Source organism: Amblyraja radiata, chromosome 9 (genome assembly GCF_010909765.2).
Source record: "Amblyraja radiata isolate CabotCenter1 chromosome 9, sAmbRad1.1.pri, whole genome shotgun sequence".
Taxonomy (NCBI): Eukaryota; Metazoa; Chordata; class Chondrichthyes; order Rajiformes; family Rajidae; genus Amblyraja; species Amblyraja radiata.
Window position 1 is genome coordinate 57,515,593 of NC_045964.1, and position 18,939 is coordinate 57,534,531.

General features: G+C 41.6%; 2 protein-coding genes across 4 annotated transcripts in view; both read left to right on the forward strand.

The window, feature by feature from the left end:
* ccdc88c (coiled-coil domain containing 88C) overlaps nt 1-18,939 on the forward strand; it is a 445,054-nt gene that overhangs the window by 349,077 nt on the left and 77,038 nt on the right. The window lies entirely within an intron of this gene.
* Nucleotides 1-18,939, forward strand: part of ppp4r3a (protein phosphatase 4 regulatory subunit 3A) — a 106,292-nt gene that overhangs the window by 34,854 nt on the left and 52,499 nt on the right. For all 3 annotated transcript variants that reach the window (XM_033027530.1, XM_033027532.1, XM_033027531.1), the window contains exon 3: nt 4,640-4,738. In XM_033027530.1, coding sequence (XP_032883421.1) covers nt 4,640-4,738 — 99 coding nt within the window. The remainder of the gene's footprint in view (nt 1-4,639; nt 4,739-18,939) is intronic.

Below are 18,939 nucleotides of genomic sequence, written 5' to 3' on the forward strand. Positions count from 1 at the left end.
CACAACATTAACCATCGGGTACCCTCCCCTGTGGTAAAAGATGATGTAAATAACTACCTGGGTCCCAGCAGTTCTTCCTTCATTTCCCAGATTTTATGCATAGATAACTATCATGCTTAAAGTTGGCGTCATCAGTTAACTGAAATTCACTTTTTTTTTCAGCATGTACTATTTGGAACTTTTGGTGATAAACCAGAGTACAAGATCAAATACTGTTATGGCAAATCTTGAAAATAAATTCAGTAAATGTGTGTGTGTGTGTGTGTGTGTGTGTGTGTGTTCTGACATGATGAAATTAACCATTCGTGTTGTTAGTTGTTGAAATCTAGTTGACGAACTGAAGCTCTGCAGACAAATGCATAGTAGATCCTTGGTTTTCTTGTAGAGGAGCCTAGCAACTTACATTTCTTTTCATTATAATGCATTTTCTATTGAAGCACCTCGAGGCTGCTGAGGCAATGTAAAAATAAAACAGAGCCGTGTTTGTTTTTCCTTCTTTCATCTCCCTTTTAACCCACCCTAGCAAAAATAAGATCTTGGTCTGTAAATTTTATTGCTGAATGTCATGATACCAGATTTTTTTGTGGTATATCAGATCTTGGTCAGGAGACTTGATTTTAATTTGGCTGCTGATTTTGAGCTGTAATTAGTGAATATTTTCCTGTCTGCTTAGAGGGTAGTGTAATGAGGGAGTTGCCATGGATACAGTCATGCACTTAGTATGAGTGCACAGCTGTTTTGATGTATTTTTAAACAACTGGTGGCTCCCTGGAAGCAGTTTTGGTCAGATTGCCATCTCCTTTACACAGAACAAATTACACATGCTCCGTAAGATAACAGGCTCATATATTATCAAGGATGCTGAAACAAGGAATTGCAGATGCTAGTTAACACAAAAAAGACACACAGTGCTGGAGTACTCAGTGGGTCAGGCAGCATCTCTGAAGAACATGGATAGGAAACGTTTCGGGTCAGGGTCCATTGAGCAGAGAATCTGTTGCGTTACTCCAGCACTTTGACTTTTTTTAAATCATAGATGCTGTTCTGGACCTGCTCTGTTGAGGTTGTGTGCTCTAGACCATATGTGTCACTGGTAGCAGATCCTGGTGGTGGTGATCTTTAAGATGGATCCAAAGTTCCAAGTAAATAGTCACATTTTAAATTTGACACTAAATAAAGTTAAAATTAGATATTAGATTTAAAATTGCAAACTTTAAAAGGTGTGGGCAAAATACCACTACTGTAGTTACTCGGCAGGCCTGGCAGCATCTGTGAAGAGAAATGGACTGATGACGTTTCCGTTCAGGACCCTTGCAAGGTTTTGCACAACCTAAATGATGTAATAAAATGAATATTATGACTTCCTGGACACTTGCTGCAAATCTTTATTTGAAAGGAAACATGTTCCCGATGTTGGGGGAGTCTAGAACATGGGGCCACAGTTTAAGAATAAGGAGTAAGCCATTTAGAACGGAGACGAGGAAACACTTTTTTTCACAGAGAGTGGTGAGTCTGTGGAATTCCCTGCCTCAGAGGGTGGTGGAGGCAGGTTCTCTGGATGCTTTCAAGAGAGAGCTAGATAGGGCTCTTAAAAATAGCGGAGTCGGGGGATGTGGGGAGAAGGCAGGAACGAGGTACTGATTGGGGATGATCAGCCATGATCACATTGAATGGCGGTGCTGGCTCAAAGGGCCGAATAGCCTACTCCTGCACCTATTGTCTATTTATCTTGGCTCACAGGATGCTTGTAGTTGACCAACTCATTTCACTTGGGTAATTGAACACATTAATGTATATATTTGCCATTAAGATGCAGTGAAATAATTGTTGTAACACTCTTAGTGTGTTTTTTTGGCAGGGTATTGATTTGTACATAAATATTAGACCATTATTAATCATTCCACCATTTATGAACATGCCTTCAGCTTAAGGGGTGGCACAGTGGCGCAGCAGTAGAGTTGCTGCCTTGCAGCACCAGAGATCCAGCTTTGATCCTGACCACGGATGACTCTGTGGGTTTCCTCCAGGTGCTCTGGTCACCTCCCACATTCCAAATACATGCAGGTTTGTAGGTTAATTGGCTTCTGTAAATTGTCCCTAGGATGTAGGATAGAGCTAGTGTATGGGAGATCTTTGGCCGGCGCGGACTCGGTGGCCCGATGGGCCTGTTTCCACACCATCTCTAAAACTAAAAATTGGTCCCTGGACCCTTGATCGCCTGGTTCACAGGCATCAAACCTTTAATCTGAGAATCCAGTGTTCAAGACTCTGACCATGAAAAATGTGCAACTGTGTAATCAGTAAGTCGCACTCGTGATGCCGCATTTTGCACAAATTGTTCATTGAAATATGGCAGGAATAAATATGAGGAAAATTAAAGCACTAAAATAATCCTGGTTATGAGGTTTCAAAATACTCCCACAGAAGAATAATTTCCTCCTGCCATCTCCACCTTCACCCACACCAGTGAGATTATTAGAATAGTCATAAATGGTTATAATGTTGCTTCCAACACTGAGGCTGCAAAATTAGAGAAGCTATAGAGTATGTTGTTTATTTCTACATTTCAATGTATAAAGGGCGGTCACGGTGGCACAGCGGTAGAGCTGCTGCCTTACAGCAAATGCATCGTCTGAGAACCGGGTTCAATCCCGACTACGGGTGCTGTCTGTACGGAGTTTGTACGTTCTCCCTGTGACCTGCGTGGGTTTTCTCCAAGATCTTTGGTTTCCTTCCACACTCCAAAGACGTACAGATTTGTAGGCTTGGTAAATGTAAAAATTGTCCCTAGTGGATGTAGGATAGTGTTAATGTGCAGGGATCGGTGGGCCGAAGGGCCTGTTTCTGCGCTGTATCACTAAACTAAATGTTCCATAAAAATAATTTAGCAAAATAATTGATTTTTGTGTATCTGTTGGTAATTATTTATTTTAACCCTCTGCCTGATCCGGGGGGGGGGGAGATAGTGAGTTGCATTGTTGAATATTAATTGTAAAGTGGAGAATTTGTATTTAATCTCTGACTTTACCGCTTATTAATCTGCATTAAACACATTGGCAAACACACACATCTTGTTTAGCAAAGGAAAGCAGGTGCTTATCCAATTTCTCAAACTATTCCCTCATTCCTGGAATCTACGCCAAGCACAACTCCAATATCATCTATAAATTTGCCAATGACACTGTTGTTGTTGGCTGAATCACTGAATTATGAGAGAATTCAGGGGAGAGGTGGAACATCTGGTTGAGTGGTGCTGTAACAAGAGCCTCTTGCTCAACAAGACCAAGGAACTGATCATTGACTTTAGAAAAGGGAAACCAGAAGACTCTGCAACAGTTTTTAAGGATGGGTCAGTGGTGGAGAGAGTGGCAGCTTTAAATTGCTGGGCGTTTGCATCTTGGATGACATGTCCAGGGCGCACCACAATCTCGAAGAAGGTCACGTCAATGCTACTACTTTAATTCAAATTGAAAGAAATGTAACCTGTCGCTGAAATCTCTAATCACCCTCCACAGATGTGCTGTAGAAACTATCCTGACTGGTTGTATTATATGGTAATTCCAACGCAAGAGGCTGCCGAGAGTAATGGACTTGTGGGCAAAGCCCTCTCCACCATCCAAACCATCTATATGAGGTGCAGCCTAAAGAAAACATCATCCATCATCAAGTATCCCCACCAATACCCCCTTCTCACTGCTCACTACCATTGGGAAGGAGGTACAAAGGCTTGAAGTCCCACAACACTAGGTCATTAACAGCTACTTTCCTACACCTATCAGGTTCTTGAACTGATCTACAGAACCCAAATACCACCTTGACAATGGAACACGATAGTGCACCTCTTGCACTGCTATGAACTTGTTTTCTGTGTTTCTAATCTCTGTGCACTAATGGCTTTTTGCACAACTTTATTAGAAATGTATGTGTAATTTAAGTGTCATTTTTTTTAATTGTATTTTGTTTGAGTTAATGTGCCAGTGATGCTGCAAGTAAGAATGTTTTATTGTAGCTCACCGTAATCATGCATTTGACAATAATGTTGAAGATGATGGCTAATTAAATGGCAGTCACTACAACACGTTTCACTTGGTATGCTTTTTTAACATGAAGAATATTTGGTGGATGAGAATAATGGAGAAAAAATGTATTTTAAAATGGGCCACTACTTTCATGCTCGTGATGGTGATTGGAACTGTAAATCACATTGTTGTCTGTTGAGTTGCCTGGTATCTACTATTAAATAATTGACCAAGGCTTGTACATGAGTGTTCAGATAATAACTTGCTTCCAGAGTGCTACTGGTGCATGATGAACCATAATTAAAAAATTAGCAAAATTATAGAACAAGGGAAGATTGACATCCGAGAGAAAGAATAAGTTGCTTTATAGCCGAAAGCCAACATGTTGCCGAGGTGGGGGAAGAAAAGGTTAAAAATGAACAAAATATAATTTTATTCATAAGATGACTGATGATTTTATTACTTGCTGAATTGTTTCATTTATATGTAGGAGTTTCCACAATGTATTTTAACTCTTCTGATACTTATTATTGTTGTTTTGGAATCTAGTGGTATAATTGTACTGATGTTGATATTTTTGCTTTAATTTCATTTATTTTCTTAATTATAATACACTTCAGGATACATTGATTGTGTGGTCAGAAGCAGAAAACTATGACTTGGCCCTCAGCTTTCAAGAAAAGGCAGGTTGTGATGAAATATGGGAAAAGATATGCCAGGTGAGTATTTTTACTCAAATGCAGTGAATTTTTTGAATTAAATATGTCACTGATTATATTCAAGAAAACAGCTTTTATATTTTAAAAGACTCGAGGAATGAAGTTAGAGCCTATGAGACTGAGGGGTAATCTTATAGAGGTGTGTCAGATCATGGGGAGAATGGATAGGGTAAATACACAGAGTATTTTACCCAGAGTAGGGGAATCAAGATCCAGAGGACATAGGTATAAGGTGAGGGTGGAAAGATTTAATGGGAACCTGAGAGGCAATGCTTTTTTTTTTACACAGAGAGTGGTGGGGTATATGGAATAAACTGCAAGAGGAGGGAGTTGAGGCAGGTACTAACATAACGTTTAAAAGACATGTGGACAGGTACATGTTTAAGAAGGAACTGCAGATGCTGGAAAATCGAAGGTAGACAAAAATGCTGGAGAAACTCAGCGGGTGAGGCAGCATCTATGGAGCAAAGGAAATAGGCAATGTTTCGGGTCGAAACCCTTCTTCAGACGAAAGGTTAGGTTTATAAGGGCATGGGCTAAATGCAGGCGGTTGGGACTAGTGTGGATGGGCCATGTTAGTTGGTGTGGGCAAATTGGGCCAGAGGGCTTGTTTCCACGCCGTATGATTCCAGTGATGCAAAATGGCATAGTGGTTAGAAAATCAGCAAAAGTATTACTGAATAGTGAATCAGTTACAAGGGGCAAACAGTACTCCCACTACTTATGTTCTGAAAAGTTCTGTTTCTAACTTATTCACAACTCACAATTTTAGCCTTTAAAATGTGTTAAAAGTATAAATGTTGTCAAATGCTTTGTATGTCTTGTTAATATAATTGTGCTGACACAGTGCCATCCTAACTTCAAAGACCCAGCTTTTTTTCCAAATACACTATTGCTTTTCATTTAGCTTCCAGCTCAGTTCAACTTTTGAGAAATATGTTTGTAAATTCCAAATTGAGGTTTAATTTGCAAATCTTATTAAATTTCTGTACACAATACATTTTAGTTGGTGTTTGTGGATTTTCGTTAATTCTCAATGGCCTGGGTAACTTTTGCAGCAGCTTTGACCCAACTCATCCAGGGTCTGCCCTGCAAAGTGGTGACAATTATAAAGGTCATGGGTGTCAATTACTGCTGAAAATAAATTTTAGTTTTCAATATTAATACCCCACTTCTTGCTTAATTACACATTTTGCTTTCTGTGTGAAGTGTTTTTAAAAACCACATCCAAATAAGAGATTCAGAAATGTTATTTAAACAGTGAACTATAGATTTAAAATGTGGCCACAAATCTTTATTCTGAAGGTGTATTTAGAATCTGATTGTTACAGATTAATCCACTTGGTCCATTACACCTGCAATACAGCCTTGTATAGATCCATCCTCCTTATTTCTTTTAAAGGTTATTCTGGAGATGGCTTCATTGTATTTTTCTGTGTGTAGTGTACTTTCATGACTAAAAATCCTGTGCATATAAAAATATGTCAACCCCGGCACCCAGTTTAACGATACCCGTACAAACGAACAAGTTCCGACAATAATATTAAATTCAAAATCCACGTGCATACATTCATAACTGCAAGTGGCAGAACTACTTTCCTCTTTATCTCTCCACTTTTAGTAATTGTTCTTCCGAAACAATCTGTTGATGCCATTAGTTACAACACGGCATGGACGAGTTGGGCCGAAGAGCCTGATACCAAGCTGCATAGCTCTGTGACACTTAATTGGTTCAGCAACATGCTGTGGCGTCGGTGAGCATGACAAGGCACCAGATTCTTGGAACAAAGGTTCTTTGGCCAGTGGAGAAGAAAGTGTCCCCGTGCAGAGGTTTTCCTACTCGAAAATTTCCTCCACATTCTCGTTAGCAAATCGTAGTCATTCACTTATTTGGCAACCCAAATCCCGTGGGGCTGCAGTGCAGTAAAGCAACATGTGAACACGACCACTGTTTTGACACTAAGTAGGTCTGAGACTACTGGTAATATTTTAGGTAGCTATTCCAGGCAACTGATCATTTTTAAGATAACACTGACCATAAAGAGTTAGAAAAGGTATTCTAAGTAATGCCTGTCCAAAAACAAGAATATATGTTCAATTTAAAATAGCTGGCAAATTACTTTTCTAATGGTGGGAAAACAAATTCATTCTAATAATTTAAAACACCCTCATTCAGTATCAAAGCAAGAAAGCCTGGGGTATTTTTTTTCCTTTCTTTGTCAATGGAGTATCCTCCTTTGCAACGTTTTCACGACAACAAAGTGAAATTCAACTGGCCAGAGAGTTATAAGGTGACCATATTGGAAAGGAAGAGGATAAAGGGAGTGCAGCGTAGGTTTACAAGGTTAATTCCTGGGATGGTGGGACTGTCATATGCTGAGAGAATGGAGCGGCTGGGCTTGTACACTCTGGAGTTTAGAAGGATGAGAGGGAATCTCATTGAAACATATAAGATTGTTATGGGTTTGGACGCGCTCGAGGCAGGAAACTTGTTCCCGATGTTGGAGGAGTCCAGAACCAGGGGCCACAGTTTAAGAATAAGGAGTAAACCATTTAGAACGGAGACGAGGAAACACTTTTTCTCACAGAGAGTTGTGAGACTGTAGAATTCTCTGCCTCAGAGGGCGGTGGAGGCAGGTTCTCTGGATGCTTTCAAGAGAGAGTTAGATAGGGCTCTTAAAAATAGCGGAGTCAGGGGATATGGGGAGAAGGCAGGAACGGGCTTACTGATTGGGGATGATCAGCCATGATAACATTGAATGGCGGTGCTGGCTCGAAGGGCCGAATGGCCTACTCCTGCACCTATTGTCTATTGTCCAAACATATACAGCATTTTCCAGGAACAGAATTTTCCATTGGAGAATCACGCTTGAAACAATTCCTGAATTTAGCTTGAATGAATGAGTCATAAGACGTCATGAAAAGCTAATGCCATTACCACTGCCATACTCTATTCTCCACCTGTCTGCCCCTCCCCCCCCCACCCAATCGCCCAACCCTCCCTGAATTCCGACATGTCACCATTGTAAAGATCTTTGCACCTGCTCTGTTGCACAGTGAAGCAAGGTGTGGTTCTGCACTGTTATGAACATTCTGCTTTGACTCCAATGACGTTTTTTTCACTACAGGTTCTAGAATCTGCCTCTATTTTGTGCATTTTCTTTTGCCTCTATTTTGGTTGTCCTCAGCCACCTTGCATTCCTATGTAATTTTCATGAATTGAGAGTGCATTCTGATCGCACAATGCGATTAATGAATGGAAACGACCCCAGTTTAACCAATCTTTCCTCAAACATACAACTTTCCGATCATGCCAACGTCCTTGTAACCCTTGCACCCTCTCTAGCTCAATTACATCATTCCTGCAATGCAGTGATCACAATTGTACAAAATACTAAAGCGTTACCTAGCTAGTGTTGCACGGTCCTAAAATGGCCTCTCTGATTTTAGAATTGGTGCTTCAGAAGGATATAAACTACCTTTTAAATCGATTTATGGATTTTTCCTGTTATCTTCTGAGCATCTGTAACTGTACTCTCCAAGATTCCCATTATTCCTCCACATAACTCAATGACCTCCCATTTATTGCAAATTGCCTTGACTTGTTACATCTCCTTAATTGTATTACCTCACTCTCCTCTATTCTAGCTTTCTCGCCCATAGCACAGATAATCTATATTTCCCACAGACCGAAATACCCTACCTACTATTAACAACACAGTCAATTCATACACGATCTAACAACTTTTATATTGTGATCCATAAATTTAAATCTAAACCGTAATCTGTCCTTTGACAAGGTGTATAAAATCACGAAGGGATTAGGTATAGAGTAGTTGCACAGTCTTTTACCCAGTTGAATCAAAGACCAGAGGACATTACTTTAAGGTGAGGGGGGGAAAGGTTTAATAGGAATCTGAGAGGTGATTTTTTTTTTACACAGAGAGTAGTGGGTGGATGGAATGACATGCTGGAGGAGGTAGTTGAGGGAGGCACTATCACAGCGTTTAAATGACATTTGGATAGGTACATGGATAGGATAAGTTTAGAAGGATATGGGCCAAATGCATGCAGGCGGGATAAGAGTAGCTCGGGCATGTAGGTTGGCATGGGCAAGTTAGACTGCAGGGCCTGTTTCCATACTCTAGTTATTTTTAGTTTAGTTTAAAGATACAGCGTGGAAACAGGCCCTTCGGCCCGCCTAGTCTGCTCCGACCAGCCACATTAGCACTATCCTACACACACTAGGGACAATTTACATTTATACCAAGCCTACAAACCTGCACGTCTTTGGAGTGTGGGAGAAAACCCACGCAGTCACGGGGAGAACGTGCACACTCCATACAGATAGCACCAGTAGTCAGGGTTGAACCCGGGTCTCGGGCACTGCAAGGCAATAGCTCTATCGCTACGCCACCATGCTGCCTAAATTATTTCCTAAAATTATAATGGATCCCAAAGATCTCTAGACCAAAAACACTGGGGTGCTGTTTATTTTGAAACCCAGCAAAGCTCCGGTTACAACATTTTGCCCTATTTTTTTTAAACTCACGTAAACAGGGGAGGGAGTTGGTTGGGGTGGGAAATGTAATTGATCTCATGGGTTAAAAATAGAACAGGAATAGGTTTAATTACAGTTTTCTTTTAAATCTGAAATAACAAAATGGTGTTGTTTGTGAAGAATGATGTAATAGCTATTTTCAGCAATAGTTTTTTCAGTTTTCACCAAGATTGTCCCAGTGCATTTGTCATCCTGAGTGTCTAAAAAATGATGCATGTATTAAATGTTGTCAATGTTGTTAAGTGTTGTTAGTAGTGTGCTGCTATATTTATTGCATTTGCAAATTTAAAGTAAATAGCACTTATTTGCTAAATATGTTATTCTGTGTGGTCGTATTGGGTGAACTGTAACTGATGTGAAGGTTTCAATGAAGTTGTTTGTTTAGAAATAAAATAAGAGTAAATTATGTTCAGAATGGTTTAATTTTTTATTAATAGTCAAAATCCCAAGCTTGCCGTTGTATGCATAAGCTTGCCAACAGCATGTATAAATAAATATATTTTTAGCGAGACTCTTTCAAAAGCTAGTACAGAAAAAAGGTGAATTTAGGTGCAGGAGTCAACTGATTAACCTCTCAATAATACCTCCCAACATGAATGTGGTAGGGAACTTCCCCATACAGGAAATAATTCCAGTCAGTGGTATGGTACAGTGTTGCAGTTCTATGATCAGTATGCAGTTGGAGGAGGATGTGGTCTTGAATTTATATTAATCTTCTATTCAAACTATTGAAGTCCTGTTTTGGGCTATCATTGCAGTGGCTTGTTCAACTTCAGATACGGAGTTTGCAGTTTTGCATTAGAAGATGAATATTTTAACACTCGTCAAGATGAGTAAAGGTGATTAGTTAAAGTTGATTATTTTAACTTTCCTCTTTTCATTAATTATGAATACAACTGCCCCCTTCTCTCGCCTCCTTTGCAGTCTTCCTTCAAACACCTTTTGTGAAAACTCTGTCATGGGGAATTCTTAAACTACAATATTTCTGGAATGCGATAAACCAATTGAGCCCATTAAATTCGCCCTTTTATAATTCAGAACCGCCTTTACCAACCTGATTCATCTTGAAGAATTGTTTTAGCGAAATTGCTGTTGCTTCTCTGGTGACTTTTTTCTTAAACTGTGTGCATTTTTGCTCTAATCTTGTTAAACTTGAAATGTAGTTTAAGCTTTTTAGTATACTTGTCGGCATTCTAACCACAGCCAGTAATGCCGAATGTCCTGGTTTGTGAAATCTTGCTCGATGCGAATTTAGCTCCTGTCATGCAGTTCGAAAACCAACTTTTTTCTCTCTGCTTTTCTTTGATATAATAATTTAACAATAAATTCTTGCACATAGTTTAAATTTTTTTAATGTCTTTCTCTTTGGTGAGATCCAAGCATAAATTGTCAGCTGCACTGAGGAATTTCCTTGGTGCTCAGCCTTCAATCTTTGGTATCTAATTCACCTAATTGAATGTATCTGCTCTGTCAGTGGCATACAGCACGAAAACAGGCTCTTCGGCCCAACTCTTCCATGCCGACCAAGGTACCCATCAAAGGTAGACAAAAATGCTGGAGAAACTCAGCGGGTGAGGCAGCATCTATGGAGTGAAGGAATGGATGATGTTTTGGTTCGAGACCCTTCTTCAGACTGATGAGGGGGTGGGGGGGGTGGGAAGAAGAAAGGGGAGTCAATGTTCATACCGCTGGGGTGTAAACTACCCAAGCAAAATATGAGGTGACTTTCCTCCAATTTACAATGGGATTCATTCTGGCCATGGAGGAGGCCCAGGACCCATCAACGTTAGTTCCAGTTTTTCTGTGTTCGACCCATATCCCTTCAAACCTTCCATTTCCATATATCTGTCCTAATGTATTATAAATGTTAATACAATTCTGCCCCAACCACTTCCTCTGGTTATGGAGATTAGCATATTGGTTACAGTATTCTACTAACACCCAGAGGCCTAGACTCTGAATGCTCGTACGGAAGAATGTGAAGTCTTAAATCTCATCAATTTCAATACACAAGGAAGTCGGGAATTCAAAAGCAAATATCATTAAACATAAAGCTTATTGATTGTCGAGAAAACAACATTATAAAGTAAATGCGTTGCACTGATTATATGTGGCCGAAGCAAAGGCTGAACTGAACTGGCCTTCTGAAATGGGATAACAGTGGACTAGACTGAATGGGTGGACTTGGTGGGCCAAAGAGTCTGTTTCCATGCTGTATCTCTCAACTAAGGGTTCAAAGGTTCAAAGGTTATTTATTGGTCACATACACCATAGGTGTAGTGAAATGCTTCTTGCCCATGCAGCACATAAAGAAAAAAGAATAGACAGAACAATAATAAAGAGATTTAAACATAAAAAACATCCCTGCACAATGGTTCCCATTATGAGGGAAGCCACAAAGTCCAGTCCCCATCCCCATCCATAGTCGGGCCTATTGAGGCCTCCGCAGTCGCCTTTATGGAGTCCCGATGTTCCAGGCCGTTCTCGCTGGGTGATGGTGCTCCGGCGTCGGGAGAACACTCTCAGCGGCTTGGGACACCTGGAACGGCCGCTTCCTTACTGGAGACCGCGGCTTCCGAAGCCAACAAGGCCGCGCTGGATGGAGCTCCACCACTGGCGATCTCGCCGAGAGATCCCAGGCACCCGATGTTAAAGTCAGTGCTGCCGCCCTCGGCTGGCCGCTCCACAGACCCGCAGCTCCGCGATGTTTTTCTCGGCGGTCTCAGCACACCAGAATTCCAGCGCGGCGACCCAGGCAAGGCATCGCCTGCTCCGCTCCACGACAGCGCTCCAGCACTGTGCCGCCGCCGAAGCCGAGGTTCTGACCAGGTCCCCTCAGGAAACGCCGCTCCAGGCCCCGCTGGTAGGCCGCGAGGACGGGTGGAAAGTGCAGCCCGGAGAAAAGCTGCCTCTCCGACCAGGTAGGGACCCTGAAAGGTAGTTTCCCCCTCCCCCCCCCCCACCCCCCACATAAAAAAAGACTAGAACTCCAAAAAACAAAACACTAAAACTCACTAAAAATTTTTAAAAAGAGTGAAAAAACGAACAGCTGCAGGCTGGGCAACCATACCATACAGGACGGCGCCCCAGTCCATAAATAATTAACTCAATGTGTATGACGAACCTTATTGCACATAAATTAATTGCCCAGATTGTTAATGTTACAGTAGTCGCTATCTTTGAAAAGTATTTCATTAACTGGAAGCTGGTTACAAATGTCTTGAGGTCAATTTATTGACATATGTTCACAATTATAGTAGTGTGGTAGCAAATATCCTGAGCCGTTGCTTTGGATAAAATCAATGGACTAAAATGTAAAATTTCTACCTCTAATTCTACCTTGATAGAACTATATGCTGAGGAAAAGATTCAAACAACTGGATTGTTTTTCTCCTATGTAGTTCTGTAACATACATCTGTATCAGATTTTGGAAGAGATTCATTTGTTGAAATTTGTGTGATTCTGATAAAATATCACATTGCCTTGAGTCTGCTCATTAAAGTAGTTCTTGCTATAATTAGTATTTTGCGGTACATGTACGATGAGTAACACTTAGCAGAAATCCAGGAAACACCAGCACTTCATGCAAGCCAAACAGGAATAAATCCATGCAATAGAACCAAATGCAACCATCTCACAATCATGATCAAAACAAAAGTCTTCAGGCATGTCACATCTGAGGGCAAAGAGCAAACATCAAGAGTTGGCTCTAAGAATGCTCCATGGAACATAAAACAATTTAGTTTAGAAATGCTTTATGGTTGTAGGATCTTTTTGGCCGACCAAATCCATGCCGACCAATCACCCAAGTGCTATGTTATCCTTCTTTCACTTCTACTCCATGCATGCGGGAGCTAATTTTTATTTATGGAGGTCATTTAAGCTAGAAGCCCGCATGTCTTTGGGATGTGGGAGGGAACTGTAGCATCAGGAGGAAACTCATACGGTCACAGGAAGAAAGTTAAAACTGCACAAAGACAGGCCTCGAGGTCAGCATCAAACCCGGGTCTCTGGTGCAGTGAGGCAGCTGCACTAGCAGCTATGCCACTGTGCTGCATCAGTATAGCACAGGAACAAACCCTTTCGCCCAAAATGTCCATGTCAAACATGATGCCAAGTTAAATACATTTTCTCTGCCTGCACATGATCCATATCCCTCCATTCCCTGCATATCCATGTGCTTATTTAAAAGTCTCTTAAATGCCACTATCGTATGTGCTACCCCCCCATCATCCCTGGCAGTACGTTCCAGGCACCCACCTCTTTTTTTAATTTGCCCCAGCACATATCCTTTAAACATGGCCCTTCTCATGTTAAATCTATGCCTTCTAGTCTTTGTCATTTCCCCCTGGGCAAAAAGGTTCTGACTGTCTACCCTATCTATGCTCCATCCTGGTCAATTTTGAAGCCCTATGAGCGAGTAATATAAAGGAGGCCAAAGCATTCACAACCATCCATCCCTGAGATCTTCACCATTGCGGAAGCCAACTTTAAGGTTGACACTAACATACCAAAGAATGTGTGATATGGGTGCTTTGAGAGCAGACAAGTCCTGAGTTATAATACGAAAGAACTAGCATTTCGTTGTACCCATACTCAGTATTTGTGCAATGACATTAAAGTTGAATTGAATTGAATTGAATTGAACACCTCCAGCCAAGCTATTTCAGTACAATACTGGCATCTACCAGTCAAAATGGAAGATTGTCCAGGTGCATCTCATTCACTGAGAAAATAGGTGCATTTAGCCCTTTGAGCCAGCACAGCCATTCAATATGATCATAGAAACATAGAAAATAGGTGCAGGAGTAGGCCATTCGGCCCTTCGAGCCTGCACCGCCATTCAATATGATCATGGCTGATCATCCAACTCAGTATCCTTTACCTGGCTTCTCTCCATACCCCCTGATCCCTTTAGCCACAAGGGCCACATCTAACTCCCTCTTAAATATGGCCAATGAACTGGCCTCAACTACTTTCTGTGGCAGAGAACTCCACAGATTCACCACTCTCTGTGTGAAAAATGTTTTTCTCATTTCGGTCCTAAAAGTTCTCCCCCTTATCCTTAAACTGTGACCCCTTGTTCTGGACTTCCCCAACATCGGGAACAATCTTCCTGCATCTAGCCTGTCCAACCCCTTAAGAATTTTGTAAGATTCTATAAGATCCCCCATCAATCTTCTAAATTCTAGCGAGTACAAGCTGAGTCTATCCAGTCTTTCTTCATATGAAAGTCCTGACATCCCAGGAATCAATCTGGTAAACCTTCTCTGTACTCCCTCTATGGCAAGAATGTATTTCCTCAGATTAGGAGACCAAAACTCCAGGTGTGGTCTCACCAAGACCCTGTACAACTGCAGTAGAACCTCCCTGCTCCTATACTCAAATCCTTTTGCTATGAATGCTAACATACCATTCGCTTTCTTCACTGCCTGCTGCACCTGCATGCCTACTTTCAATGACTGGTGTACCATGACACCCAGGTCTCGTTGCATCTCCCCTTTTCCTAATCAGCCACCATTCAGATAATAATCTACTTTCCTGTTTTTGCCACCAAAGTGGATAACCTCACATTTATCCACATTATACTGCATCTGCCATGCATTTGCCCACTCATCCAACCTATCCAAGTCACCTTGCAGCCTCCTGGCATCCTCCACACAGCTAACACTGCCCCCCAGCTTTGTGTCATCCGCAAACTTGGAGATGTTTCTTTCAATTCCCTCGTCCAGATCATTAATATATATTGTAAATAGCTGGGGTCCCAGCACTGAGCCTTGCGGTACCCCACTAGTCAACGCCTGCCATTCTGAAAAGGACCCGTTTACTCCTACTCTTTGCTTCCTGTCTGCCAGCCAGTTCTCTATCCACATCAATACTGAACCCCCAATTTTTGCTTTAAGTTTGCATACTAATCTCTTCTGTGGGACCTTGTCGAAAGCCTTCTGAAAGTCCAGATATAACACATCCACTGGTTCTCCCTTATCCACTCTACTAGTTACCTCCTCGAAAAATTCTATAAGATTCGTCAGACATGATTTACCTTTCATAATTCCATGCTGACTTTGTCCAATGATTTCACCACTTTCAAATGTGCTGCTATCCCATCATGGCTGATCATCCAAAATCAGTACCTCGTTCCTGCTTTCTCCCCACGTCCCTTGATTCCGTTAGCCCAGACAGCATAGAGCAGCACAATTCCAAGCTAGCTAACTACCTGCCAGTCAGTCTACCCTATCATTAGCAAAGTGATGGAAGATGTTTTTTGGCAGGTGCTATCAGGCAGCACTTACTAATTAATAACCTGCATGCCAGTATGCAATTTGTGTTTCACTGAGACCACTTGACTCATGGCCTTGTCACATCATTGGCCCAAATAAACACGGGGTGATTATTTTGCTGGCGAAGACTACAGGCCTCTTTGCAGCCAGTGTTAGGTACGGGAGTAAATTAGAGAGATGTGAGTAATGAGGTTATAACGGGGTTTTAAATTTCCAAATATTAACTGGACTGGGTTATTGTGATGGATTCAGAGACGGAAGACATGTTAAAGTTTATCTAGGGGTGCTTTTTAAACTAATCTGACCAGAAAAGGAGCAGTGCTCGAGGACTCATGGATAATGAGTGAGACGTCAAGTGTTTGGATTATCAATGGGAGAGTATTTTACAAATGGAGCATAACATAACGTTTCAAGGTATTTGTTGAAAGGGATACGGATGGTATGGAAATTGAAGAAAGGTAACTTTGAGGGTATGAGACGTAAATTGGCCAAGATTGACTGGCAATTAATTCTAAAAGGGTTGACGGTGGATATGCAATGGAAGACATTTAAAGACTGCATGGATGAACTACAAAAATTGTTCATCCCAGTTTGGCAAAAGAATAAATCAGGGAAGGTAGTGCATCCGTGGATAACAAGGGAAATCAGGGATAGTATCAAAGCGAAGGATGATGCGTACAAATTAGCCAGAAAAAGCAGCATACCGGAGGACTGGGAGAAATTCAGAGACCAGCAGAGGAGGACAAAGGGCTTAATTAGGAAAGGAAAAATAGATTATGAAAGAAAACTGGCAGGGAACATAAAAACTGACTGCAAAAGTTTTTATAGATATGTGAAAAGAAAGAGATTAGTTAAAACAAATGTAGGTCCCTTGCAGTCAGAAACAGGCGAGTTGATCATGGGGAACAAGGATATGGCAGACCAATTGAATAACTACTTTGGTTCCGTCATCACTAAGGAAGACATAAATAATCTGCCGGAAATAGCGGGGGACCGCGGGTCAAAGGAGTTGGAGGAATTGAGTGAAATCCAGGTTAGCCGGGAAGTGGTGTTGGGTAAATTAAATGGATTAAAGGCCGATAAATCCCCAGGGCCAGATAGGCTGCATCCCAGAGTACTTAAGGAAGTAGCTCCAGAAATAGTGGATACATTAGTAATAATCTTTCAAAACTCTTTAGATTCTGGAGTAGTTCCTGAGGATTGGCAGGTAGCAAACGTAACCCCACTTTTTAAGAAGGGAGGGAGAGAGAAAACGGGGAATTACAGACCAGTTAGTCTAACATCGGTAGTGGGGAAACTGCTAGAGTCAGTTATTAAAGATGGGATAGCAGCACATTTGGAAAGTGGTGAAATCATTGGACAAAGTCAGCATGGATTTACAAAAGGTAAATCATGTCTGACGAATCTTATAGAATTCTTCGAGGATGTAACTAGTAGCGTGGATAGGGGAGAACCAGTGGATGTGGTGTATCTGGACTTCCAGAAGGCTTTCGACAAGGTCCCACATAAGAGATTAGTTTACAAACTTAAAGCACACGGCATTGGGGGTTCAGTATTGATGTGGATAGAGAACTGGCTGGCAAACAGGAAGCAAAGAGTAGGAGTAAACGGGTCCTTTTCACAATGGCAGGCAGTGACTAGTGGGGTACCGCAAGGCTCAGTGCTGGGACCCCAGCTATTTACAATATATATTAATGATCTGGATGAGGGAATTGAAGGCAATATCTCCAAGTTTGCGGATGACACTAAGCTGGGGGGCAGTGTTAGCTGTGAGGAGGATGCTAGGAGACTGCAAGGTGACTTGGATAGGATGGGTGAGTGGGCAAATGTTTGGCAGATGCAGTATAATGTGGATAAATGTGAGGTTATCCATTTTGGTGGCAAAAACAGGAAAGCAGACTATTATCTAAATGGTGGCCGACTAGGAAAAGGGGAGATGCAGCGAGACCTGGGTGTCATGGTACACCAGTCATTGAAAGTGGGCATGCAGGTGCAGCAGGCAGTGAAGAAAGCGAATGGTATGTTAGCTTTCATAGCAAAAGGATTTGAGTATAGGAGCAGGGAGGTTCTACTGCAGTTGTACAGGGTCTTGGTGAGACCACACCTGGAGTATTGCGTACAGTTTTGGTCTCCAAATCTGAGGAAGGACATTATTGCCATAGAGGGAGTGCAGAGAAGGTTCACCAGTCTGATTCCTGGGATGTCAGGACAGTCTTATGAAGAAAGACTGGATAGACTTGGTTTATACTCTCTAGAATTTAGGAGATTGAGAGGGGATCTTATAGAAACTTACAAAATTCTTAAGGGGTTGGACAGGCTAGATGCAGGAAGATTGCTCCCGATGTTGGGGAAGTCCAGGACAAGGGGTCACAGCTTAAGGATAAGGGGGAAATCCTTTAAAACCGAGACGAGAAGAACTTTTTTCACACAGAGAGTGGTGAATCTCTGGAACTCTCTGCCACAGAGGGTAGTCGAGGCCAGTTCATTGGCTATATTTAAGAGGGAGTTAGATGTGGCCCTTGTGGCTAAGGGGATCAGAGGGTATGGAGAGAAGGCAGGTACTGAGTTGGATGATCAGCCATGATCATATTGAATGGCGGTGCAGGCTCGAAGGGCCGAATGGCCTACTCCTGCACCTAATTTCTATGTATCTATGAAGGATTGAAGGTAATTGGTAATGAGGGATTTTCAGTATCATAAGACGGGACCTACCAAAATTCGACTAGGAACAGCTACTTGCAGGTAAAAAAGACACAAAAGTATATGATGGAGGGGAAAGATTTAATTCCAATGGTTGGAATCGTACTTGGCACAAAGGAAAAGGGATGACTGTTAGAAATTTAGTTTTCTATGCCATGTTCTTCGTCATTCGGCTGCTTCCTCAATGAACTGTCTTTAATCAGAAGGTCAGAAGTGGAGATGTTTGCATATTATTCCTTGAATTTTGTTTCCATTTGCAACTCAACAGTTTGTGTTTGCATTCAGCAAGGCCCAGACAACATTCAGACATGCAGCTATGTGGCATATATGATATATTCTAGTTGTATTGTATGTACGAGGCAATGATCATTCTAACAATAGTCAAATCAATTATCCTTGTTCGTACTATCAAGTGAAACGTCCACTACTGTGCTCACTGATACCCAGTTTTGCAGGGAGTTTTGATCTGTAGACGTCTTCACAGCCATGGACCAAAGTGCTAAAGGCCATCAAGGTAGCATTTGACAAGTGTGATATTAAGTGGTGTCACTAAAATTAAAACTAGCGGGTATCAAGAAAAAAACACTCCAGTAGTTGGATTAAACGCAAAAGATTTAGCATGCTACCCAACAATGAGCCGTCTCCTGCCAACATCCTT